This window comes from Salvelinus fontinalis, chromosome 13 (genome assembly GCF_029448725.1).
Source record: "Salvelinus fontinalis isolate EN_2023a chromosome 13, ASM2944872v1, whole genome shotgun sequence".
In the NCBI taxonomy this organism is placed as follows: domain Eukaryota; kingdom Metazoa; phylum Chordata; class Actinopteri; order Salmoniformes; family Salmonidae; genus Salvelinus; species Salvelinus fontinalis.
The window spans coordinates 35399719-35426970 of record NC_074677.1 but is presented as its reverse complement, the minus strand read 5'-3'; the positions used below and the strand labels follow the sequence as shown (position 1 = coordinate 35426970).

The 27252-nt window shown below is 40.9% G+C and overlaps 1 protein-coding gene across 4 annotated transcripts in view; it reads left to right on the top strand.

The window, feature by feature from the left end:
• LOC129868522 (THO complex subunit 2-like) overlaps positions 1 to 27252 on the top strand; it is a 79815-nt gene that overhangs the window by 5966 nt on the left and 46597 nt on the right. For all 4 annotated transcript variants that reach the window (XM_055942588.1, XM_055942587.1, XM_055942586.1 and 1 more), the window contains exons 4-15: positions 9421 to 9472; positions 9606 to 9676; positions 11945 to 12066; positions 12667 to 12800; positions 13055 to 13215; positions 13639 to 13731; positions 15529 to 15684; positions 16778 to 16950; positions 17257 to 17452; positions 17584 to 17625; positions 17779 to 17909; positions 22301 to 22402. In XM_055942588.1, coding sequence (XP_055798563.1) covers positions 9421 to 9472; positions 9606 to 9676; positions 11945 to 12066; positions 12667 to 12800; positions 13055 to 13215; positions 13639 to 13731; positions 15529 to 15684; positions 16778 to 16950; positions 17257 to 17452; positions 17584 to 17625; positions 17779 to 17909; positions 22301 to 22402 — 1433 coding nt within the window. The remainder of the gene's footprint in view (positions 1 to 9420; positions 9473 to 9605; positions 9677 to 11944; positions 12067 to 12666; positions 12801 to 13054; positions 13216 to 13638; positions 13732 to 15528; positions 15685 to 16777; positions 16951 to 17256; positions 17453 to 17583; positions 17626 to 17778; positions 17910 to 22300; positions 22403 to 27252) is intronic.

Below are 27252 nucleotides of genomic sequence, written 5' to 3'. Positions count from 1 at the left end.
ATCAAAATCAATCAGCCAAGACCTCAGAAAAAAAATTGTAGACCTCAACAAGTCTGGTTCATCCTTGGGAGCAATTTCCAAACGCCTGTACAAACAATAGTATGCAAGTATAAACACCATGGGACCACGCAGCCGTCATACCGTTCAAAAAGGAGACTCGTTCTGTCTCCTAGAGATGAACGTACTGTGGTGCGAAAAGTGCAAGTCAATCCCAAAACAACAGCAAAGGACCTTGTGAAGATGCTGTAGGAAATGGGTACAAAAGTATCTATATCCACAGTAAAACGAGTCCTATATCGACATTACCTGAAAGGCCGCTCAGCAAGGAAGAAGCCACTGCTCCAAAACGGCCATAGAATAGCCAGACTACGGTTTGCAACTGCACATGGGGACAAATATCGTACTTTTTGAAGAAATGTCCTCTGATCTGATGAAACAAAAATAGAACTGTTTGGCCATAATGACCATCGTTATGTTTGGAGGAAAAGGGGGGAGGCTTGCAAGCCGAAGAACACCATCCCAACCGTGAATCACAGGGGTGGCAGCATCATGTTGTGGGGGTGCTTTGCTGCGGGAGGGACTGGTGCACTTCACAAAATAGATGGCATCGTGAGGATGGAAAATGATGTGGATATATTGAAGCAGCATCTCAAGACATCAGTCAGGAGCTTAAAGCGTGGTCGCAAATGGGTCTTCAAATGGACAATGACCCCAAGCATACTTCCAAAGTTGTGGCAAAATGGCTTAAGGACAACAAAGTCAAGGTATTGGAGTGGCCATCACAAAGCCCTGACCTCAATCCTATAGAACATTTGTGGGCAGAACTGAAAAAGTGTGTGCGAGCAAGGAGGCCTACAAACCTGACTCAGTTACACCAGCTCTGTCAGGAGGAATGGGCCAAAATTCACCCAACTTATTGTGGGAAGCCTGTGGAAGGCTACCCGAAACGTTTGACCCAAGTTAATCAATTTAAAGGCAATGCTACCAAATACTAATTGAGTGTATGTAAACTTCTGACCCACTGGGAATGTGATGAAAGAAATAGAAGCTGAAATAAATAATTCTCTCTACTATTATTCTGACATTTCACATTCTTAAAATAAAGGGGTGATCCTAACAGACCTACGACAGGCAATATTTACTAGGATTAAATGTCAGGAATGATGAAAAACGGAGTTGAAATGTATTTGGCTAAGGTGTATGTAAACTTCTGACTTCAACTGTACATGCATGCATCTTTTTTTTTAATATACCTTTATTATTCCCCGCAAACCCTACAACCCCTCCCCCAATTGGAGTAAACTAATAAACAATAGTTATATTTTTTGTTTTTAGTCCTGGCCTTCCTCTATTTCTGATGTCAATCCAGTTTGATATCTATTTGTAACTATGCTATTTCACGAAATGTCTGAACCTTTGTTATCTTGTTGTTATTAGTCACCCCCTTCAGCTCCGTTCAACCCCTCCCATCTATCTCTGAACACCATCCATTTTGGATTTCTATTTGCCATATATTTTTCAACTGTGCTGTGATGCTTCACAAAAGTACTGAACCTTTCTTTTCTCATAGCTTCTACAGATTGTAAATGAAAGAAACATGTTTGCTAAAATAGTAATTATGTTATTGATTGACTGACTTTTCAAATAACCCAGCATTGCTATCTGCAACGTTAGTTCTAGGTAAATGTTGCAATTCTTCAGCCATTCTTGGACCTGTGACCAAAAACGAGCTACATATGGACAATACCAAAATAAATTATCTAATGACTCTGCCTCCTTGCAGCAAAATCTGCAGAGCTGGGAAGGTTGTATCCCCTATAAATATAATCTGAATAAAGGGAAAAGGGCCATTCTTGAACATGGGGTGAGACATTCGTACTAATTTACTAGAGAACCATTTCGCATTTAAGTATAACTTTTGTATGACTGATGCCTTTAGTGAGAGGTCTAATGCTTTAATATTTAACCATTTCTGCCCTCCATATTTGTTATATAAATAGGCCCTTTTAATTTTGTCTGGCTTGCCGTTCCAAATAAAATTGAAGATTGTTTGATCATGTAATTTAAAAAGCAGGTCACTAGGTGTAGACAACCATAAGCAAATAGGTCAACTGTGATATGACTAAAGAGTTAATCAGAGAGATTTTTCCACAAATAGACAGGTATTTTCCTTTCCATGGTAGAAAGTTCTATTTTTGCTAACTTTCTATAAAAATGTGTTTCTTTCGGGATATGTATACCGAGTATGTCCACATCCCCGTCAGACCATTTTATTGGTAAACTACACGGTATTGTAAAAGTTGCATTTTTTTTTTGTGATGTAATACTTATCATAATTTGGTTTTAATCCAGAGAGGTTAGAGAAAGTATCTAGATCCTCTGAGGCTTTGGAGTGATTCTAATTGTGGTTTTAAAAGGAAACATAAATCAGTGTACAATGACACCTTTGTTTTTAAGCCATGGATTTCTAACCCCTAATATTATTATTGGATCTAATTTTAGCTAACATTTCGATAGCAATAACAATGAGATATGCCGAAAGTGGACAAGCTTTTTATACTCCTCTTGACAGTTTAAAACTACCTGAGATGTATTCATTATTTACTATTTTACACCTAGGGTTACTATAGATAAATTAAAATGAATTGTCTCACCCTTGTCACTCTGTCTTTGCACAACTCAGTGAAAGGCATTTGCCTGCTTCCCATATATATTTGTTGTCTGTCTGTCTATCTATATTTTTCAGGACCCTGTCTTTTTCATAGATCATTCGTAAAAATCCCAAACTTTAAAAGCTATTTTCCAAAATGTATATATAAACTCCAGTTGTACTTTATCTAAAGCCTTTTCAAAATCCGCTATAAAAACCAGGCCTGGTTTCCCCGATATTTCATAGTATTCTATTGTTTCTAGTACTTGCCTTATATTATCTCCAATGTATCGTCCATGTAAAAAATATGTCTGATTTAGGATGAATAATATCTGACAAAACCTTTTTTAATTTTATGCGCCAAGCATTTAGCTAGAATTTTTCCATCACAACACTGAATTGTAAGAGGCCTCCATTTTTTTTAAGTGGACTGCATCTTTATATATACCATTTGGAACCTGTTTCAGTAATAATGAAATCAGACTCTAATCTACCGTTTATATAGGAGTGGTTAAAACATGCTAATAATGGTCCTCTGAGTTCATCAAAAAAGGTTTGATATACTACCTTAACTGGTAATCCATCCAGCCCTGGAGTTTTCCCAGACTTAAAGGCTTTAATTGCGTCAAGAAGTTCCTCCTCTGTAATTTGGCATTCACATAGTCTTTCTGTACATATGTTAATTTTACATCATTAATAGGGGGGGGGGATCCATACAATTAGCTTTGGTTAGTGGAGATGGAGGAGACTGAAATGAAAACATTCTTAAAGTACTTTACTTCCTCTTTCAAAATATTGTTTGGTGAATCATGAGTGACTTCATCATTTGTAACAAGTTTCAATATTTTTGGGGGTAGCATTTCTATGTTGAAGATGGAAAAGGAATTTGGTACATTTTTCCCCATATTCCATCCAGTTTGCTTTATTTTTTATAATATATTACACTGGATCTTTCTTGAATAAGTTCCTCTATTTCTTTTTGTTTTTCCTCTAACTTATTCTCAGCCTCTATGGTACAGTTTTTATTGCTTTCTATCTGCTGTTAGTCCTTCAATTTCCTTTGTTAATATGGACTCTCTTGACCTAAATTGCTTTTGTTTAATAAGTGAGTACTGAATTTCAAAGGCACTTGTAAAAGTGTCCCATACAATAAGGGCTGTACCTATGTTGTGGGAAAAAGTCAGTTATAAATTATTTTGTCCTAGTTAAAAACATGTTTATATCCAGTAGGCTTTGATTACATTTCCAATATCCTCACCCACGTGGAAATTATGTAAGAGTAATATATATGCCAATTATGTGATGGTCTGACCGCATTCTGTCCCCTATCAACACTTTTGGTGCCAGAGAGAATGACATAAGAAAAGTTATCAAGATGACTAGTTTGATTAAGCCTCTGCCATGTATATCTCACTAGGTCAGGGTATTTAAGCCTCTCTATATCCACTAATTCCAATATATCCATGACATTCATGAATTCCTTAAGTGCGTTAGGGGGATAGTTTGTAGTGTGATTTCCTTTACGGTCCATGTAGATATTTACATCCTTATTAAAATCTCCCACCATAATAATAAAGTCTAGTGTATATACTACCTCAACGAATCGGTGCCCCTGCACATTGACTCTATCGGTACCCCCCTGTATATAGTGTCTTGTTATTTTACTGCTACTTTTTAGTTACTTTTATCTCTTATTCATATCCCTATTTTTTTTTTACCTGCATTGTTGGTTAGGGTCTCGTAAGTATTTCACTGTAAGGTCTACACCTATTGTATTCAGCGCATGTGACAAATACATTTTTTATTTGATTTAGTGTTGCTTGTGTAGTTGATAAATTATTATATATTTTCAAAGAAGCTTGGATCATTATTTGGACCATATAGGTTAATAAGCCATATCTGTTTATGTTCTAATAACATATTTAAAATCATCCATCTACCTTGAGGATCTGTTTGCACAATGTGCACATTTGGATCAAAATTACTGTTAATTAATATCATCACCCCTTTTGAATTTCTTTACCCATGGGAGAAATATATTTTGCCCCCCCCAGTACTTTTTCCACAAAACTTTATCTAAAATTGTTGAATGAGTTTCCTGTAAACTTCTCTTTTAGCCAGGTAAATACTGATCGTCTTTTCTTGTTATCTGCTAAGCCATTACAATTATAACTGGCTATACTTATTTCACCAATTACCATAATGAGACCCAAGTTTCAATTCTATTTGTCATGATATATGTTTGTAAACGTACCATTAAAAAGTAACATGATGATTGAGTGTCTATATAGCTGTACCATGATATTTGCGTTGCTACTAAGTAAATCTCCAATTGGTCCCCATTATTCCGCCCACTAAAACCACCCATCATCCCGAGTTGGGTTGTCATCCCAATGCCCGGCAGACCGCCCTGGAGAGACTGGGGCCCATCCTTGGAAACGAGCACACAGTGCCACCCACAGAACAGAAGCAGATCAAACGCATTTCCATCGCCCTCACCTCGATTTGTATTTTATATATAGAGCCATTAAAAAATATATGTATTTTTAAAAATTCTGTTATTTTCCTAAATTAGCCATTAATATTTGTAGTAGTCTAGGCGGTTTATGCAAAGGATTTTTACCACTCACCAGTCTCACCATTACCAAAATTGCATTATGGCAAGCAATTATTGTGATTCATCCTATATTGTTCCTAACATCTTTTACTCCCTCGCAACAGTTGTGGCACACACACACCACCCACACACACAACCAACCGTAGTCTCAAATTCTCAACAGTTGCACCATCCCAGAGCCCAACTCAAGAAAGGTCTTGATTTACGAATGCATATACAGTTGCAGCTGTTTGAGAAGGCAGGCAAAACTGAGCAAAAAGTTGGCAAAAAATGGGTAGATTTGATTAACCATTTTCAGGTCCTAGATGATAGAGGTCAGATATATCCCGTTCCCTTGAAACACCCATACATGGTCCCCCGTTGTTACCATATTTCCAAGCATCTCTGTGCAGTCAGTTCTTTGATTTTGTGCCACCAGGGACACAATAATATGCTCCCTCTCTGAATGTCCGAGTGACCCCCTGCCCATTGGTTACTGCAGCTAGTGTTGCCAGCACTGCCACTGCCTGGGTGGGGGCACCCGGAATCCCCACCGGCTAGGTACAAGGTCATCAAGGTTCTTATTAGCAGCTTTGAGAATTTAAATATTATGCTCTCCCATCAGGGGGCTCTGGCTTTGTAGGACCAACCCGCCAGGCAGGCTCAGAATCTTGAGCGGGCGGTGCTGCTCTAGAAGGTCTCTGACCACATTTTGGCTGCATACAGGCCGCTTACAGCAGGCCCATAAAACAGATAAGGACTTCTCCTTAGTATCTTGGTCGTTCAGGTGGGTGTATAGGGATGTGGTCCGTTCCATCAATATAGGACCATAAATAAATTAGATGTATTATTTATTTTTTAAATGTAGTTCCCCATGATGGGAAATAAATAAGATGTATAATTCATTAAAATGTATATCCCTCACTTGCACAAAATCGAAAGCTCTCTCACAACCCTTGCTCACAGACATACATTGGTTCTGGGATATGCAACCATTTCCTTTCTCACTCACTTAACGCCACACTTTCTCAAACACCAAAAAACATACACCACCCATCTCAATACATCCACACATATCCACATACATATACACACACATATATTTGAAGATTATTTTTTTTATCTTTTCTATTATTACAATCCACAACATGGGTAGAATTGTTTCATTATTTGCCTCTATGCGAACTTACATGTTTAGAATAGCCTTATTCTAAAATGTATTAAATTGTTAACCTCTCTGGTACAAGTGGGACGATAGCGTCCCAACCTAACCAACAGCCAGGGAAATTGCAGGGCGCCAAAACAACAAATCTCATAATTAAAATTAAAATTAAAAGTATTATACACCATTTTTTTTATACACCAAACTTCTCGTTAATCCAGCCAGTGTCTGATTTCAAAAAGGCTTTACGGCGAAAGCACACCTTGCGATTATGTTAGGTCAGCACCTAGTCACAGAAAACCATACAGCCATTTTCCAGCCAAGGAGAGGGCTCACAAGTCAGAAATAGCGATTAAATTAATCACTAACCTTTGATGATCTTCATCAGATGGCACTCAGGACTTCATGTTACACAATACATGTATGTTTTGTTCGATAAAGTTCATATTTATATCCAAAAATCTCAGTTTACATTCGCGCGTTATGTTCAGAAATGCATTGTCTCAAACAAACATCCTGTGAAAGTGCAGAGAGCCACATCAAATAACAGAAATACTCATCATAAACATTGATAAAAGATACAAGTGTTAAACATACGAATAAAGATAAACTTCTCCTTAATGTAACCGCTGTGTCAGATTTCAAAAAGGCTTTACGGCGAAAGCACACTTTGCGATTATGTTAGGTCAACACCTAGCTACAGAAACCCATAGAGCCATTTCCCAGCCAAGGAGAGGGCTCACAAGTCAGAAATAGCATTAAAATCACTTACCTTTGATCGTCATCTGGTGGCACTCGCAGGTCTCCATGTTAGACAATAAATGTTTGTTTTGTTTGATAATGTCCCTCTTTATGACAACTGTCCAGTAAAAACGAAAAGTCCAATAAAAGTTGGTAGAAACATGCCAAACGATGTTTAAAATCAATCCTCCAGTTGTTTTTGTCATAAATAATCAATAATATTTCAACCAGACAAAAGCTTTGTCAATAGGAAAGGAGAAACAAGAAAGGCGCGTTCCCGATCAGGCGCATGGCTGATGTGTGGAAATTTCCACTGGCTTCTCATTGAAAGTGCTGTATCTCCCTCATTTTTCAGAGTAAAACAATGCCTGAAGACTGGCCTGAAACAATGCCTAAAGACTGGCCACATGCCATAGAGCTTCCTCTACAAGTCTTTGTATGGTGGATAGGCTTTCAATGAAAAAACAGTCTTTCAAAATAATAGTACTTCCTGGTTGGATTTTCCTCTGGTTTTCGCCTGCCATATCAGTTCTGTTATACTCAGACATTATTTTAAAAGTTTTGGAAACTTTAGAGTGTTTTCTATCCAAATCTACTAATTATATGCATATCCTAGCATCTGGGCCTGAGTAGCAGGCAGTTTTTAATTTGGGCACGCTTTTCATCTAAAATTCCGAATGCTGCCCCCTACCCTAGTGAAGTTAAGCAATACCCCATAATGACAAAGCAAAAACAGGTTTTTAGATATTTTTGCTAATTTATTACAAATAAACTGAACCCTTTACTTAGTACTTTGTTGAAGCACCTTTGGCAGCAATTACAGCCTCGAGTCTTCTTGGGTATGACGCTACAACCTTGGCACACCTGTATTTGGGGAGTTTCTCCCATTCTTCTCTGCAGATCCTATCAAGCTCTGTCAGGTTGGATGGGGAGCATCGCTGCACAGCTATTTTCAGGTCTCTCCATAGATGTTTGATCGGGTTCAAGTCTGGGCTCTGGCTGGGCCACTCAAGGACATTCAGAGACGTGTCCCAAAGCCACTCCTGCGTTGTCTTGGCTGTGTGTTCAAGGTTGATGTCCTGTTGGAAGGTGGACCGAAGCCCCAGGTCCTGAGCCCTATGGAGCAGGTTTTCATCAAGGATCTCTGTACTTTGCTCCGTTCATCTTTGCCTCGATCCTGACTAGTCTCCCAGTCCCTGCCGCTGAAAAACACCCCCACAGCATGATGCTTCACACCATGCTTCACCGTAGGGATGGTGCCAGGTTTCCTCCAGAGGTGACGCTAGGCATTCAGGCCAAAGAGTTCAATCTTAGTTTCATCAGACCAGAGAATTTTGTTTTTTTCTCTGACATGCACTGTCAACTGTGGGACCTTATATAGCCAGGTGTGAACCTTTCCAAATCATGTCCAATCAATTGAATTTACCACAGGTGGACTCCAATCAAGTTGTAGGAACATCTCAAGGATGATCAATGGAAACGGGATGCACCTGAACTCAATTTCGAGTCTCATAGCAAAGGGTTAGAATTCTTATGTAAATAAGGTATTTCTGTTATTTTCTTTTTAAATAAATGTGCAAAGTTTTCTAAAAACCTGTTTCACTTTGTCGTTGTGTGTGGATCAATGAGGAAAACAATTAATTTAATAGATTTTAGAATAAAGCTGTAATGTAACAAAATGTGGAAAAAGTCAAGGGGTCTGAATACTTTCCGAATGCACTGAATCAAGAGAACATCCCATGTCATCTCTACTGCCTCTGATCTGGCTAACTCACTAATAAACACATGGTTCATTTGTAAATGATGTCGGAGTGTTGGAGTATTAAATGGTTCCGTCTGATCCTGTCTAATATAAGGAATTTTAAAAGATGTATACTTTTAATTTGACTTTTTATCTAAGTATATTTTATCAATTACTTTTGATACTTAAGTATATTTAAAAGCAAATACTTTACTTCTACTCGAGTAGTATTTTACTGGGTGACTTTCACTTGAGGCATTTTCTATTAAGGTATCTTTTACTCAAGTATGACATTTAGCCACTTTTTCCACTACTGCAGACAAGGTACACTTGCACCTGTGCTAGAAGAAAACAGTGTTCCCTTTTGCTGACCAGCCAATTCATTAATCTGACTGAACCTTGTGCTTTGCTTGTAGAGAAAGCTAAATGATACTTCTGGAACTTCTCTATCAGCAAACAAAAGTAATTGAGAATTTACCTTTTTTAATAATGTATGTCTTGAATGCTTCTGATTTCTTGTTTATTTCCAGGAACTGCGCGATGACATGCCATCCATTTTAGCAGATGTTTTCAGTATACTAGGTGGGTATAACTTCAGTTTGGGCATATTGTGACAGTCATTTGAAATTGTATGCCTAAATGTAAAAAAAAAATGAGTTGGCCAATTACTGTAATGTTATCATGATATTATGTTTTAATAATTCATTTTTGACAGACATAGAGACCAGTTCTTTGGAGGAAAAAAACAAACGCGACCATTACACCCAGCTAGTGGGAGCATGTCTGGTAGGTATATTTAAAGTTTTTACTGCAAGGAGCAAAAATCCGTTATCATGAAATTATGTCAAACTTTCACTAGGTGGTAGTATTGTTCAAACAAAACTCAACCTTTGTTGTATTTCCCATTGTAAGGCCAAAACACAGTATTTGTTTCAAGCTTAAATAAGAACAAACGTTTTTTAAATTGGTTCTGAATTTAGAATATTATAGTAATGTTTGATTTTCTTCACAAATGTTAAAGGTGCAATCAGCAGTTGCTAAAAAAAAATTAACTTATGAATGATACTGTATGTAGACATTGATTCTTATATATATGCCTCATTAACTTTGTTCAACTGTCGTATCCCATCAGAATCCAAAATATATACGCTTGTTTTACTCCAATGTTTGTAAACAAAGTAAATGTAAACAAACATTATATAGCCTCAAAACATGTTTCAAACTATAATTTCAAATTCAAAGCAAATCGAATTATTTACAAGCCCTCAACCAACAATGCAGTTTTTTTTAAAGAAAATGTTTGCTAAAAAAATAACATATTTAAATAATCTAAAGTACTTTTAAAAAATTAACACACTAAAATAACAATAACGAGGCTATATACAGGGGGTACCGGCAACGAGTCAATGTGCAGGGGTACAAGTTAGTTGAGGTAATATGTACATGTAGGTAGAGGTGAAGTGACAATGCATACATAAAAAACAGAGTATCAGCAGCGTAAAAAATGGGTCAATTTGCAAATAGTCCAGATAACCATCTGATCAACTGTTCAGAAGTCTTATGGCTTAGGGGTAGAAGCTGTTAAGGAGCCTTTTGGACCTAGACTTGGTGCTCCGGTACCGCTTGCCGTGCGGTAGCAGAGAGAACAGTCTATGACTGGAGTCTTTGAAAATTATTAGGGCCTCTGACACCGCCTGGTAATGAGGTCCTGGATGGCAGAAAGCTTGGCCCCAGGAAGCGTGGCCCCTGTGATGTACTGCGCCGTTTGCAGTACCCTCGGTAGCAACTTGTGGAAGGATGCCGAGCAGTTGTCATACCAAGCGTTGTTGCAACCAGTCAGGATGGTGCAGCTGTATAACTTTTTGAGGATCTGAGGACCCAAATCTTTTCAGTCTCCTGAGGGGGAATAGGCATTGTCGTGCCCTCTCTATGACTCTTTGTGTGTTTGAACCATGATAGTTTGTTAGCTCTCTATCCGCTCCACTACAGCCCCATTGATGTGAATGGGGGCGTGCTCGGCCCACCTTTTCCTGTAGTCCACAATCAGCTTATTTGTCTTGCTCATGTTGAGGGAGAGGTTGTTGTCATGGCACCACACTGCCAGGTCTCTGACCTCCTCCCTATAAGTTGTCTCGTTGTCGGTGATCAGGCCTACCACCGTCGTTTTGTCAGCAAACTTATTGATGGTGTTGGAGTCGTGCGTGGCCAGGGAGTGAACAGGGCGTACAGGAAGGGTCTAAGCACGCAGCCCTGATAGGCCCCTGCATTGAGTGTCAGCGTGGCAGATGTGTTGTTGCCTACCCTTACCACCTGAGGGCAGCCCGTCAGGATGTCAAGGATCCAGTTGCAGAGGGAGGTGTTTAGTCCCAGGGTCCTTAGCTTAGTGATGAGTTTTGAGGGCATGAGCTGTAGTCAACAAACAGCATTCTGTTTTGTCCAGGTGGTAAAGGGCAGTGTGGAGTGCAATAGAGATTGTGTAATTTGTGGATCTGTTGGGGCGGTATGCGAATTGTAGTGGGTCTAGGTTTTCTGGGATGATAGTGTTGAGCCATGACCAACCTTTCAAAGCACTTCATGGCTATAGTCATGAGTGCTATAGGGTGGTAGTCATTTAGGCAGGTTACCTTGGCTTTCTTGGGCACAAAAACTATAGTGGTCTGCTGGAAACATAGGTATTACAGACTCGGTCAGGGAGAGGTTGAAAATGTCACTGAAGACACTTGCCATTTGATTAGCGCATGCTCGTGAGTACACGTCCTGGTAATCCGTCTGGCCCCGCGGCCTTGTGAATGTTGACCTGTTTAAAGGTCTTACTCACATTTTGATATCATGTATGGTCAGTACTTGCATCCGTCGTGCTGTTTATGATTTTAAGAGTAGTTATAGTTCTCCAGCCCCATCCCTCAGCTTTTTACCGAAACGGGCGGGAGAACGCTTTGTTTTTGTTTCAACTGCTGATTGCCTCTTTAAATTTGCTATCATTCATAACCATATAAGATATATTTACCAGTATTTATATGACACTTGTTTGTTTTCCTCCTGCCATCTCTTCAGTTATTTGTGCCAGATGCCATCCTGAAGGAGAGACTGGACCCAGAGACCCTGGAGTCCCTAGGACTCATAAAGCAAGCCCATCAGTTCAACCAGAAAATCGTCAAAATCAAGACCAAGCTATTGTAAGTGGAGCAGTGACTTACTTTCATATGTAAAAAACAAAAATCTGGTCATGTTCAGTGTCAAAAGGTCAACAGCGTAGTAAATTGGTCTGTCCATGTAGCCAAATTAAAAACAGTGTTAAAGGTTAAAACCCACATCGTCACCCTCCAGAACCTGGGTTAGCTGCTGTTATCCCCAGGATAGGTCCGGGCACATCTGTTACTCAGCTGGGCTGACTGTGCTGGAGAGGCTGTTAACTCAAGGTTGCATCTCCACCCATGTTTTATCCACCTTACAGCCTGTGGCTGTGGTGTTTAATACGTGACTATTTACACTATAGGATGAGAGCTTTGCCATGAATGCCACATTTAATTAATGTCAGCACAGAATGTAGATCAATTGCAATACTTTAGTTTTTTAATATTCTCTCAGGCTGTTGTTCAGACACTACTTTGTTGCAATACATGGTAATTCAGGCCGTATAGGGTTCTATTACTCTGTAATACACTAGAGACACAATAAATAATATTTTCATTCACATTCAAATGTGGGCCTAAAATTTTGTCTCATGGTTGTGTAGTGTGTGGCCTCATATATTATTTTCAACTCTGTCCCCTTAGTTACAAGCAGCAGAAGTTCAACTTGCTAAGGGAAGAGAATGAGGGCTATGCCAAGCTGATCACTGAGCTGGGCCAAGACCTCTCAGGCAACATCACTAGCCACGTCGTCCTAGAGAGCATCAAGTCCCTGATAGGTATGAAACCCCTCGTCTTTTTACATTGTCATCACATTCTCTACAGCCAAGACACAACTGCCCCTTGTGGCACTCTTTGATTTAGTTTGTTTTCTGTGACGGTTATGAATCATTTCTGTAGATATTTGTAGAACTTTTAAAAACAATACCTGACCAGTTAGACTCCCAAATAGTATTTACATAACACATCTCCATATTTGGTACCCAAGTTATTTGGATGTCATTTGTACACTTACCCCGTCTCCACCCTGAAGGATGCTTCAACCTGGACCCCAACCGCGTTCTGGACATCATCCTGGAGGTGTACGAGTGTCGCTCTGACCAGGATGACTTCTTCCTGCCCCTCATCAAGTCATACATGTGTGAACCCCTCACCCTCTGCCACATCCTGGGCTTCAAGTTCAAGTTCAACCAGGTGAGAGAGAGCAGACTCCCCACTGGACATTGACTGTCTGCACTCTGCAGCTTGTCTGAAACCTGCCACATAGAAACTGTGCAAATGGGTATTTGTGAGGAGCTACCTGCACAAGAAGCAGAGAAATCCATAAACAATTTAAATGAAAAGACTTCGAGGTCTTATTGATGAGAACATAAGTCTTGCCCAGGTTTGGAATTTTCTCCATCTATTCTCCCTTGACCTGCAGGAATGAGCAAAAATGGTGCATTCAGACCAGATGTGAATAGTAATGCTGCCCGGCACTGAAATACACACTTTAGCTCCAAGTTGAGGAACAAAGGACAGCCGAGTGAATTTCTATATTGATTTGTACTAGACCCCCCATCCGTTAGCTGTTCCTCAGTACATAATGAGTATTCTCTGACTGTCCCTCTCCCCCAGGAGCCTAATGAAGAGACCCCTACGTCACTCTACCACATTGCTGCTGCCCTCCTCCTCCACAACCTCATAGAGCTGGAGGACCTCTATGTGCACGTAAGCATCTCTCAATTCACACTTTGTATTACATATAAATATAATTTTATATACAGTGCATTCGGAAAGTATTCTGACCCCTTTTTCCACATTTTATTACGTTACAGCCTTGTTCTAAAATGTATTAAATCATATTTTTCCCCTCATCATTCTACAATATACACAATACCCCTAAATGACAAAGCAAAAACAGGTTCTTAGATATTTTTTGTGTGCAAATTTAAAATAAAATTATCAAACTGAAATATCACATTTACACAAGTATTCAGACCCTTTACTCAGTACTTTGTTGAAGCACCTTTGGCAGCAATTACAACCTCAAGTCTTCTTGGGTATGATGCTACATGCAGATCGTCTCAAAGTCTCAGGTTGAATGGGGAGCGTCGCTGCACAGCAATTTTCAGGCATCTCCAGAAATGTTTGATCGGGTTCAAGTCTGGGCTCTGGCTGGGCCACTCAAGGTCATTCAGAGACTTGTCCCGAAGTCGCTCCTGCATTGTCTTGGCTGTGTGCTTGGATTGTTGTCCTGTTGGAAGCTAAACCTTCACTCCGGTCTGAGGTCCTGAGCGCTCTGGAGCAGGTTTTCATCAAGGATCTCTCTGTACTTTGCTCCGTTCATCTTTCCCTCGATCCTGACTAGTCTCTCAGTCCCTGCACTGGAAAACATCCCCACAGCATGATGCTACTACCACCATGCTTCTCCATAGGGATGGTGCCAGGTTTCCCCCAGACGTGACGCTTGGCATTCAGGCCAAAGAGTTGAATCTTGGGACCCATGAAGCGGCGCACAATTGGCCCAGCGACGTCCGGGTTAGGGGAGGGGTTTTGCCGGCCGGGATGTCCTTGTCCCATCGCGCTCTAGCGACTCCTGTGGCGGGCCGGGCGCATGCACTCTGACAAGGTCTCCAGTTGGATGGTGTGTACTCTGACACATTGGTGCGGCTGGCTTCCGAGTTAAGCGAGCAGTGTGTCAAGAAGCATTGCGGCTGGGCAGGGTCGTGTTTTGGAGGACACATGGCTCTCGGCCTTCGCCTCTCCCGAGTCCGTACGGGAGTTGCAGCGATGGGACAAGACTATAACTACCAATTGGGGAGATAAAGGGGGTAAAGAAAAAAAGAATAATAAACATTTAAGAATGATGAAGGCCACTGTGTTTTTGGGGACATTAAATGCTGCATACATTTTTTGGTACCCTTCCCCAGATCTGTGCCTCGACACAATCCTGTCTCGGAGCTCTACGGACAATTCCATCGACCTCATGGCTTGGGTTTTGCTCTGACATGCACTGTCAACTGTGGGACCTTATATAGACAGGTGTGTGCCTTTCCAAATCATGTCCAATCAATTGAATTTACCACAGGTGGATTCCAATCAAGTTGTAGAAACATGTCAAGGATGATCAATGGAAACAGGATGCACCTGAGATCAATTTAGAGTCTAATATCAAAGGGTCTGAATACTTATGTAAATAAGCTATTTCTGTTTTTTTATTTTTAATACATTTGCAAAAATTTCAAAACTGTTTTTGCTTTATTGTGTGTAGATTGATGAGACAAATAATGTAATCCATTTTAGAATAAGTCTGTAATTTAACAAAATGTGGAGAATGTCAAGAGGTCTGAATACTCTCCGAATGCACTGTATAAGGTTTAAGACTAACATTGTTTGTCCTCAGTGAATGCCCGATTGTGCAGCAGGTGATCCAATAAGAAAATGGAATCGCATTGTACTGTAAGCTGTGATCTGACATATGACTGAGTCTGTCCTGTCCTCTGTGCCTCTGCCTTGCCCTCCCAGCTGATGCCACTGGATGCCAGCATTGTAGAGGAGCACAAGAGAGAGATCACGGAGGCCAAGCAGATCGCCCGCAAGCTCACCATGGTGGTGGTGCCCTCCGAGAAGATGGAGGACAAGGAGAGAGAGAAGGAGAAAGAGGAGGAGAAGAACGACAAGGTAAAGTAATCTCATGACCATTACTCAACATATATTTCTACCATTGGAAAAACATGTCTGCACGTTTGGGTTCAGCTTCTGTACCAAAGCACTACTTCTACTTCCATCAAGTGTCCTTCTTTGTTTTCCATGATGAATCCCAGTCATTGTAAGGCTGCCTCAGTGTGTAGCTGAAGGCAAAGGAAATGCTTTATTGTTGTGTGTGTGTTAACGAGGTGCTAATCAGTGTCTGTCTGAGGCAGAGCGTGCTGCTGAGGACCACAGATAGACTGCACAGGCGGTGATTGATGGACCAGAGGAGGTCTGTTAGGTAGCGCTGCAGCGGTCAGGCCACAGCCGCAGACGTGTTAAACGTGCAGACTCCACACGGCCCCCTTTTCCACCCCCTATCACCATCCCGCGCGCTAACTCTAACGAATAGCAACACTGAAGGCTTTTGTGGGCCATGTTTCTAAAATAACTCCAGCCTCCAGCCCAAGCTCCGGATTGTCAGATTGCATCTCAGTCAACTGGGTGCCCACGTCATGCTAATGCTAAATTGCGTGAATATCTGTTTCAACAATAGTTTTTCTGTGGCTTAAAAAACATTTCAAAATTAACCCCACAGTGTGAGATGAGGGCACATTTTGAGAATAGCCTGGTCGCAAAAAGAAGACAGTGTGACATTGACGGAGCAGAATATCCACTCGTCCTCTAGCTAGCTCTCTCATCCCACGGTCACAGCCTCTCCCTGACAGCACTGCCTTGTTACTATGCTGTGTCACAGTTGGTTGTGTCAGTCACACATAAATGAAGTGCAGCGTCAGATAGGATGAGGGATTTCTACACTTCCTTGTTCCCATCCATTGCTGCTGGAGTAAATGACGTCTCGGGGTTTACTGACTTGGCTTTGTGTTTGCAAATCCTCCGTAACCTCTTTTAATGGGCCTGCTTTGTACTGTGTGAGATCCCTCAGCTAGTTTATTACTGACAGTCATAAACTAAGGACTTAGGAAGAGCTGCTCTCTAACTACTGCTTCTGTTGCTCCAATTGCCCTGAGCTTCACTCAAACACACACACATTCACACTCAGTATCTCCCCCTCTCCGCTCAGCCTCCAGATAACCAGAAGCTGGGCTTGCTGGAAGCGCTGCTGAGGATCGGAGACTGGCACCATGCCCAGAGCATTATGGACCAGATGCCTGCCTTCTACGCCACCTCTCACAAGGCCATCGCCCTGGCACTGTGCCAGCTGCTGCACCTGACTGTGGAGCCGCTGTACCGCAGGTGCCTGCCCGCTCCCACAGGTTCACTTAGTGCTCTTCACACACTGGTGGAACAAAGAGATGCACACACATGCACCTAAATACACTGCAACACGACATGCCAGAGTGTACATACACAGCCAGCCAGACTATAACCTCCTCTGATGCCATCCTTTCATTCAATTGTAGGGGGACACACCGAAAACACACGGAAAACAAACACATAATGACAACCACAAACAGAACCACTTCCTGTTCACACTAGAGCAATGGAGGCTCTATGTTGATGTGTTTAGTATGCCCTGTCTCACTTGTGTTTCCCTTGCAGAGCCGGGGTCCCCAAAGGGGCCAAGGGCTGTGTGATGAGGCCCCTGAGGAACAAGCGGGCCCCCAGGCCTGCCGAGAGCTTTGAGGACTTACGCAGGGATGTGTTCAGCATGCTCTGCTACCTGGGGCCTCACCTCTCCCACGACCCCATCCTCTTTGCCAAGATAGTACGACTGGGCAAGGGCTTCATGAAAGAGGTACAGGCCCCACCATCAGTTTGTCATTTGATGATAAGTAATGCTTTAATTGATCCCCAAAGGAACATTATTTGGCATAACCTCTCATACTCTGGCTTCATCTCATTAATTGTCCTCTTTTGTTCCTACAGTACCAAAATGAGGCTAGAAATGACCACATCAAGGACAAAATGGTGAGTTATCAAAGTAAATGAGACCAAGAAGTGACTTAGAACAGCCTTGTTGTGCTAATCAGTAAGAGGTATGCACAGAGAATAAATAGAATATGAGCATACACGCACTGTGGTTTGTGCTCTGGTAGTTGATGTGCTGCTGTTCCCTCCTAGGACACATTGCTGAGTTGTTTCCTGAGCATTGCAGACCAGGTGCTGCTGCCCTCGCTCTCTCTAATGGAGTGTAACGCCTGCATGTCAGAAGAACTCTGGGGCCTCTTCAAACTGTTCCCTTACCAGCACAGGTGAGACGTATATAAACTCAGCAAAAAAAAGAAATGTCCTCTCATTGTCAACTGCGTTTATTTTCAGCAAACTTAACATGTGTAAATATTTGTATGAACAAAACAAGATTCAACAACTGAGACACAAACTGAACAAGTTCCACAGACATGTGACTAACAGAAATTTAATAAATTGTCCCTGAACAAAGGGTGGGGTCAAAATCAAAAGTTAGTCGGTATCTGGTGTGGCCACCAGCTTCATTAAGTACTGCAGTGCATCTACTCCTCATGGACTGCACCAGATTTGCCAGTTCTTGCTGTGAGATGTTACCCCACTCTTCCACCAAGGAACCTGCAAGTTCCCGGACATTTCTGTGGGGAATGGCCCTAGCCCTCACCCTCCAATCCAACAGGTCCCAGACGTGCTCAATGGGATTGAGATCCGGGCTCTTCGCTGGCCATGGCAGAACACTGACATTCCTGTCTTGCAGGAAATCACGCATAGAACGAGCAGTATGGCTGGTGGCATTGTGATGCTGGAGGGTCATGTCAGGATGAACCTGCAGGACGGGTACCACATGAGGGAGGAGGATGTTTTCACTGTAACGCACAGCGTTGAGAATGACAACAAGCTCAGTCCGATGATGCTGTTACACAACGCCCCAGACCATGACGGCCCTTCCACCTCCAAATAAATCCCGCTCCAAAGTACAGGCCTCGGTGTAACGCTCATTCCTTCGACGATAAACGCGAATCCGACCATCACCCCTGGTGAGACAAAACCGCAACTCGTCAGTGACCGGACTGGCAAAAAGTGCTTGTCTCGTCCAGCGACAGTGGGTTTGTGCCCGTAGACGACGTTGTTGCCGGTGATGTCTGGTGAGGAACTGCCTTACAACAGGACAACAAGCCCTCAGTCCAGCCTCTCTCAGCCTATTGCGGACAGTCTGACCACTGATGGAGGGATTGTGCGTTCCTAGTGTAACTCGGGCAGTTGTTTTTGCCATTCTGTACCTGTCCCACAGGTGTGATGTTCGGATGTACCGATCCTGTGCAGGTGTTGTTACACATGGTCTGCCACTGCGAGGACGATCAGCTGTCCATCTTGTCTCTCTGTAGCGCTGTCTTAGGCGTCTCACAGTATGGACATGGCAATTTATTGCCCTGGCCACATCTGCAGTCCTCATGCCTCCTTGCAGCATGCCTAAGGCACGTTCATGCAGATGAGCAGGGAACCTGGGCATCTTTCTTTTTGTGTTTTTCAGAGTCAGTAGAAAGGCCTCTTTAGTGTCCTAAGTTTTCATAACTGTGACCTTAATTGCCTACCGTCTAAGCTGCTAGTGTCTTAATGACCGTTCCACAGGTGCATGTTCATTGTTTATGGGTCATTGAACAAGCATGGGAAACAGTGTTTAAACCCTTTACAATGAAGATCTGTGAAGTTATTTACATTTTTACAAATTATTTTTGGAAGACAGGGTCCTGAAAAAGGGACGTTTCTATTTTGGTGAGTTTCTATATAGTATCAGTCAAAGGTTTGGACACACCTACTAATTCAAGGGTTTTATCTTTATTTTACTATTTTTTTTACATTGTATAATTATACTGAAAACATCAAAACGATGAAATAACACATGGAATCATGTAGTAACCAAAAAAGTGTTAAGCAAATCAAAATATATTTGAGATTCTTCAAAGTAGCTACCCTTTGCCTTGTTGACAGCTTTGCACACTCTTGGCATTCTCTCAACCAGGTTCATCTGAACTGCTTTTCTAACAGTCTTGAAGGAGTTCCCACATATGCTGAGCGCTTGTTGGCTGCTTTTCCTTCACTCTGCAGTCCAACTCATCCCAAACCATCTCAATTGGATTGTGGTCAGGTGATTGTGAAGGCCAGGTCATCTGTTGCAGCACTCCATCACTCTCCTTCTTGGTCAAATATCCCTTTCACAGCCTGGAGGTGTGTTTTGGCTCGTTGTCCTGTTGAAAAACAAATGATAGCCCCACTAAGTGCAAACCAGATGGGATGGCGTATTGCTGCAGAATGCTGTGGTAGCCATGCTGGTTAGTGTGCCTTGAATTTTAAATCGATGTCACCAGCAAAGCACCATCACACCTCCTCCATGCTTCATGGTGGGAACCACACATGTGGAGATCATCCGTTCACCTACGCTGCATCTCACAAAGACACGGCGGTTAGAACCAAAAATCTCAAATTTGGACTCGTCAGACCAATGGACAGATTTCCACCGGTCGAATGTCCATTGCTCATGTTTCTTGGCCCAAGCAAGTCTCTTCTTATTATTGGTGTCCTTTAGTAGTGGTTTCTTTGCAGCAATTCGATCATTGAAGGCCTGATTCACACAGTCTCCTCTGAGCAGTTGGTGTTGAGATGTGTCTGTTACTTGAACTCTGAAGCATTTATTTGGCTGCAATTTTTGAGGCTGGTAACTCTAATGAACTTATCCTCTGCAGCAGAGGTAACTCTGGGTCTTCCATTCCTGTGGCGGTCGTCATGAGAGCCAGTTTCATCATAGCGCTTGATGTTTTTTGCGAATGCACTTGAAGAGACTTTAATAGTTCTTGAAATGTTCCTTATTGACTGATTTTTATGTCTTGAAGTAATGATGGACTGTTGTTTCTCTTTGCTTATTTGAGCTGTTCTTGCCATAATATGGACTTGTTTTTTTACCAAATAGGGGTATCTTCTGTATACCAACCCTACCTTGTCATAACACAAGTGATTGGCTCAAACACATTAAGAAGTAAATTCCACAAATGAACGTACCCCTTTTACCAATTTTTGCCTAAAATGACATACCCAAATCTAGCTGCCTGTAGCTCAGGACCTGAAGCAAGGATATGCATATTCTTGATACCATTTGAAAGGAAACTCTTTGTGGAAATGTGAAATTAATGTAGGAAAATATAACACATTAGATCTGTTAAAACATAATACAAAACAAAATTATTTTGTATTTTTTCATCTTTGAAATGCAAGAGAAAGGCCATAATGTATTGTTTCAGTTTTGGGGCAATTTAGATCTTGACCTCTAGATGGCAGCAGTGTATGTGCAAAGTTTTAGACTGATTCAAATGTTCAATCAAATTTTATTTGTCACATACACTTGGTTAGCAGATGTTAATACGAGGGTAGCGAAATGCTTGTGCTTCTAGTTCCGACAATGCAGTAATAACCAACAAGTAATCTAACCTATCAATTCCACAACTACTACCTTATACACACAAGTGTAAAGGGAAAAAGAATATGTACATAAAGATATATGAATGAGTGATGGTACAGAACGGCATAGGCAAGATGCAGTAGATGGTATCGAGTACAGTATATACATATGAGATGAGAAATGTAGGGTATGTAAATATAAAAGTGGCATAGTTTAAAGTGGCTAGTGATACATGTATTACATAAAGATGGCAAGATGCAGTAGATGATATAGAGTACAGTATATACATATACATTATATTAAGTGGTATTGTTTAAAGTGGCTAGTGATACATTTTTTTATCAATTTCCATTATTAAAGTGGGTTGGAGTTGAGTCAGTATGTTGGCAGCAGCCACTCAAAAAGACTACCTAAATGTGCCTAATTGGTTTATTAATACATTTTTGAGTTCATAGCTGTGCACTCTCCTCAAACAATAGCATGGTATTCTTTCATTGTAATAGCTACTGTAAATTGGACAGTGCCGTTATAATATCAAGAATTTAAGCTTTCTGCCCATATAAGACATGTCTATGTCCTGGGAAATGTTCTTGTTACTTACAACGTCATGCTAATCACATGAGCACACGTTAGCTCAACCGTCCCGTGGGGGGGACACCAATCCCGTAGATTAATTGAAATTCATACCAGGTCTCTACCTCATGAAGCTGGTTGAGGGAATGCCAAGCGTGTGCAAAGCTGTCATTGAGGCAAAGGGTTGCTACATTGAAGGTTCTCAAATATAAAATATATTTAGATTTGTTTAACACTTTTTTTGGTTACTGCATGATTCCGTATGTATTATTTCATAGTTTTGATGTCTTCTTCTATTTTACAATGTAGAAAATAGTAAAAATAAAGAAAACCCCTTGAATGAGTAGGTGTGTCCAAACTTTTGACTGGTACTCTATGCATGTACACACACACACACACACACACACACACAATCATAGCGGTGCCATTTGTTTACTTGAACTGACATGTTTGGCCAGCTGTTTTGAATCCATCTTATGGAGAAAGCAAAGTCCACACAGAGACAGGAGTATGTGCGTTTATACGAATTGTTCTATTCTCCGCCCTGTTGTGTTCTGGTATTGAAAGGTCCTTGTCCCAGGCTGGTCCTCGTGTGTGTACTATTAGATACGTCAGTGTTAACACACCCACCTGTGTTCTACCTGTGGTCCCCAGGTACCGGCTATACGGGCAGTGGAAGAACGAGACGTACACCAGCCACCCACTGCTGGTCAAGGTCAAAGCTCAGACTGTGGACAGAGCTAAATACATCATGAAGTAAGTCACGTTGCTACGCCTACCTACCTACCGCCATACCAGTTTTTTACAGTGCCTGTTTTATCCAATGTGTGGTTGTGGCACTTAGAAGTCACGTTTCTACACCCACTACTCGTTGGTTCCTTTTTTTAAATTTTTTATTTTACTTTTCAGGCATCCGTTGTCTCTTCCTTTTTGTTTTTGTGCTGTTGTATGTGCCCAATAATGTTTTTGTACCATGTTTTGTGCTGCTGCCATGTTGTGTTGCTACCATGTTGTCGTCAAATCAAATTTTATTGGTCACATACACATGTGGTGTCGCTACCATGCTGTGTTGCTGCCATGCTATGTTGTCTTAGGTTATTTTTTTAAATATTTATTTCACCTTTATTTAACCAGGTAGGCCAGTTGAGAACAAGTTCTCATTTACAACTGTGACCTGCCCAAGATAAAGCAAAGCAATGCGACAAAAGCAACAACACAGAGTTACACATGGGATAAACAAAAGTACAGTCAATAACACAATAGAAAAGTCTATATACAGTGTGTGCAAATGGAGTAAGGAGGTAAGGCAATAAATAGGCCAAGTGTAGCGAAGTAATTACAATTTAGCAAATGAACACTGGAGTGATAGATGTGCAGATGATGATGTGCAAGTAGAAATACTGCTGTGCAAAAGAGGGAAAAAAGTAAATAAAAACAATAGGGGGATGAGGTAGGTAGTTGGATGGGCTATTTACAGATTGGCTATGTACAGCTGCAGCGATCAGTAAGCTGCTCAGATAGCTGATGTTTAAATTTAGTGAGGGAGATATGTCTCCAACTTCAGCGATTTTTGCAATTCATTCCAGTCATTGGCAGTAGAGAACTGGAAGGAAAGGCGGCTAAAGGTGTTGGCTTTGGGGATGACCAATGAAATATACCTGCTGGAGCGCGTGCTACGGGTTGGTGTTGTTATGGTGACCAGTGAGCTGGCCTATAAGGCGGAGCTTTACCTAGCATAGACTTATAGATGACCTGAAGCCTGTGGGTCTGGCGACGAATATGTAGCGAGCGCCAGCCGACGAGCACATACAGGTCGCAGTGGTGGGTGGTATATGGGGCTTTGGTGACAAAATGGATGGCACTGTGATAGACTGCATCCAGTTTGCTGAGTAGAGTGTTGGAGGCTATTTTGTAAGGTGCCCCTTTATTTAGTGTTGTCTCTTGTCGTGATGTGTGTCCTATATATATTTTTTTATCCCCGTCCTTCAGGAGGCCTTTTGGTAGGCCGTAATTGTAAATAACAATTTGTTCTTAACTGACTTGCCTGGTTAAATAAAATCTAACCGAAATCAGGTGTCCAACCCGTGCCCCTTGAGTGATGTAGCAGCATCTCTAGGAAACCCCTCTAAACCAGTCAGTGTTTCTCACAAATGTCTGTAGGAGATGAACTCCGTTACTTTGTCCATTAGATTTTTCAGTGGTTGCTATTGGAAACTTGTCAAAAAAGGTGTATGTGTGTTTCAGGGTTCGTACGGTCATGAAAATCCTGGAGAAGTCATGGAATTTTACAATTGTGTTTTCCAGGCCTGGAAAAGTTTTGGGAAATTGTCAAACCCGAAAAGTCAGGGAAATTAATAAAAATATATATTTTTTAAACATATCAGCCAGGATCGGAATATGACACTTTAGAGTGTCTGTGTGTGAGTGGGCCGTTGCTCAAGGAGAGAGGCAATAAAATACGATAGAAAACAGACTAACTAGGTAGCCAATTCAAAACTTGTTTTGTAGATCAATTTATTTTGGACATTCAATGTATGGGACATTGCAACTCAATAGATGCTGGTCAGCCTGCAACGTAAACACTTCTAAGATAAATGACTAAACAAGAAAATATACATTTTCGGAAGAAAATATACATTTTCTGAAGAAAATGTTTGGGCTTGCTTCAGCTGAATAAAAAATATTTGTATCCTACCATAGCCATTTGATATATTGAATGAGCTAATTATTTTATAAAGGCTTAAAACGTCTTTGGATGTAATGTCGCAATGTTTTACATCAAGGGTGGTCAACCATCCTCCAGGAGAGCTACTGGGTTTTATTCCCTCTCTAACAAACCACATTTTAGAAATGAGCTGCTCAACCGGACCTTGATAAATGAACTCTGATGTGTTTGAGCAGGGCTGTATCAAAAGCCTGCCCACCCAGTAGCTCTCCAGACTGAGCCACTGAGGGTTGACCACTTGTGTTTTATACAGTTGTCTAACAGGTGTTCTACTTGGTGCGAGGGTTAAGTGCCTTGCCCAACGATAGGAGATCGTACAGTGGGTCAGAGAGTAGTCTCCCAGTAATGATACCACATTTATCTTTACTTTATTTATACGCACATAGACGCTGCCAATTGTTGGTCATGGAAATTTGATTAAAAGTCATGGAAAATTCGTGAAATTGGATCTGTCTAAATGTATATGAATCCTAGTGTTTGTGTGTGTGTGGTGGGTGCTGCTGAGAAGCGCTAACATGCAGCCATGGTTACCATGGTAATTTTTTAGGTTGGCACAGCTAGGACTGTTCTGTCACTTTCGTGGTGTCGTGTCTTTGCTATGGATTAAGTGATATATGACATGCTATTTTATCAAATCAATTCTCTGTAATTAATATTACCTGATTTAAACTAATCATGTAAATGTAATTAACTAGGAAGTCGGAGGACCATGAAAGAATGTGTGTCTTCCGAAAAAACTCTTGGAAAGCCCTTGGTTAACGTAGAGAGAGTCTGGTAACATCAAAAGGTTGGGAACGGGACCATATTTTGTTAATCCAACCAATTGAAAATATCCGTTGGTACTTAAAACCTCTACCACTTCTCTCTCCCGGATCCGGGATCGTCCTCATCAAAAAAGCTGACTAGCATAGCCTAGCCTAATGGGACAGGGATATCATATAATATAACTTTCATGAAATCACAAGTCCAATACAGCACATGAAAGATAAACATCTTGTGAATCCAGCCATCATTTCCGATTTTTAAAATGTTTTACAGCGAAAACACAATATGTATTTCTATTAGCTAACCACAATAGCCAAACACACAACCGCATATTTTCACCATGTTTCCACCGCATAGGTAGCTTTCACAAAACCGACAAAATAGAGATAAAATTTGTCACTAACCAAGAAACAACTTCATCAGATGACAGTCTTATAACATGTTATAGAATACATTTATGTTTTGTTTGAAAATGTGCATATTTGAGGTATAAATCAGTTTTACAATGCAGCTACCATCAAAAATAGCACCAAAGCAGCCAGAATAATTACAGAGAGCAACGTGAAATACATAAATACTCATCATAAAACATTTATGAAAAATACATGGTGTACAGCAAATGAAAGATAAACATCTTGTGAATCCAGCCAATATTTCAGATTTTTTAAGTGTTTTACAGCAAAAACACAATATAGAATTATATTAGCTTACCACAATAGCCAAACGCACAAACGCATTTATTCACCGCAAAGGTAGCTTTCGCAAAAACCAGCAAAAGATATAAAATGAATCACTAACCTTTGGACAACTTCATCAGATGACGACAGTCTTATAACATCATGTTATACAATACATTTATGTTTTGTTCGAAAATGTGCATATTTAGAGCTGCAAATCGTGGTTATACATTGTGAATACGTAGCAACATTTTCCCAGAATGTCCGGAGATATTTTGGACACTCACCTAATCTGACCAAAGAACTCATCATAAACTTTACATAAAAATACTTGTTGTATGGCAAATGAAAGATACACTGGTTCTTAATGCAACCGCTGTGTTCGATTTAAAAAAAATACTTTACCATAACATACAGCTTGCGTTATTGTGAGACAGCACTCACCAACACGGCGGAGAATAGGAGTCAACATTTTACACAGAAATACGAAATAACATCATAATGTTTTCTTACTTTTGCTGAGCTTCCATCAGAATGTTGTACAAGGAGTCCTTGGTCCAGAATAAATCGTTGTTTGGTTTTAGAATGTCCATTTCTTCTGTCGAATTCGCGCCACAATGCTAGCCAAGGTTGCTAACATTCCCATCCTCTCTTGGCGCAAAGAACGAAAAACTCCAAAAGTCCCAATAAACGTTGAATAAACTGATAAAACTCGGTTGAAAAACCCTACTTTATTATGTTATTATCATATGTATCAAATAAAATCAGAGTCGGAGATATTCGCCGTGTAAACCGAATGCTTTTCAGAAGACAATGTCGAGCTCCGCCGCGCGCCTTCGAAGACAAAGAACATTCCGGACCTGTCACTGCAAAAGCTCTTGTTCGGCCTCAGATCAAGCTAGACACCCCATTCCACCTTCCACTGCCTGTTGACATCTAGTGGAAGGTGTATGAAGTGCATGCATATCGATAAATAAAAGCCAGTTGAATAGGCAGGCCCTGAAACAGAGCCTCGTTTTCAGATTTTTCACTTCCTATATGGAAGTTTGCTGCAAAATGAGTTCTGTTTTACTCACAGATATAATTCAAACAGTTTTAGAAACTTCTGAGTGTTTTCTATCCAATAGTAATAATAATATGCATATTGTATGATCTAGAAAAGAGTACGAGGCCGTTTCATTTGGGCACGATTTTTTCCAAAGTGAAAACAGCGCCCCCCTATTGACAAGAAGTTTAAAGAATATGATGTTGGATCAGTTGTCGTCTGAGACATTATTACTGATGATAGGACGACATAAAGTGCATCTTGGGAAGTCGAGTCGGGAAGTCAGATTCACATGGAATTGTTGTGCAATTAAAATGTTTAAATATGAAACTATTTGTGAAAAGATTAAATGTTATTTTAGCTTCGAAATGAGAGAATTGGATTCACAAGTGAA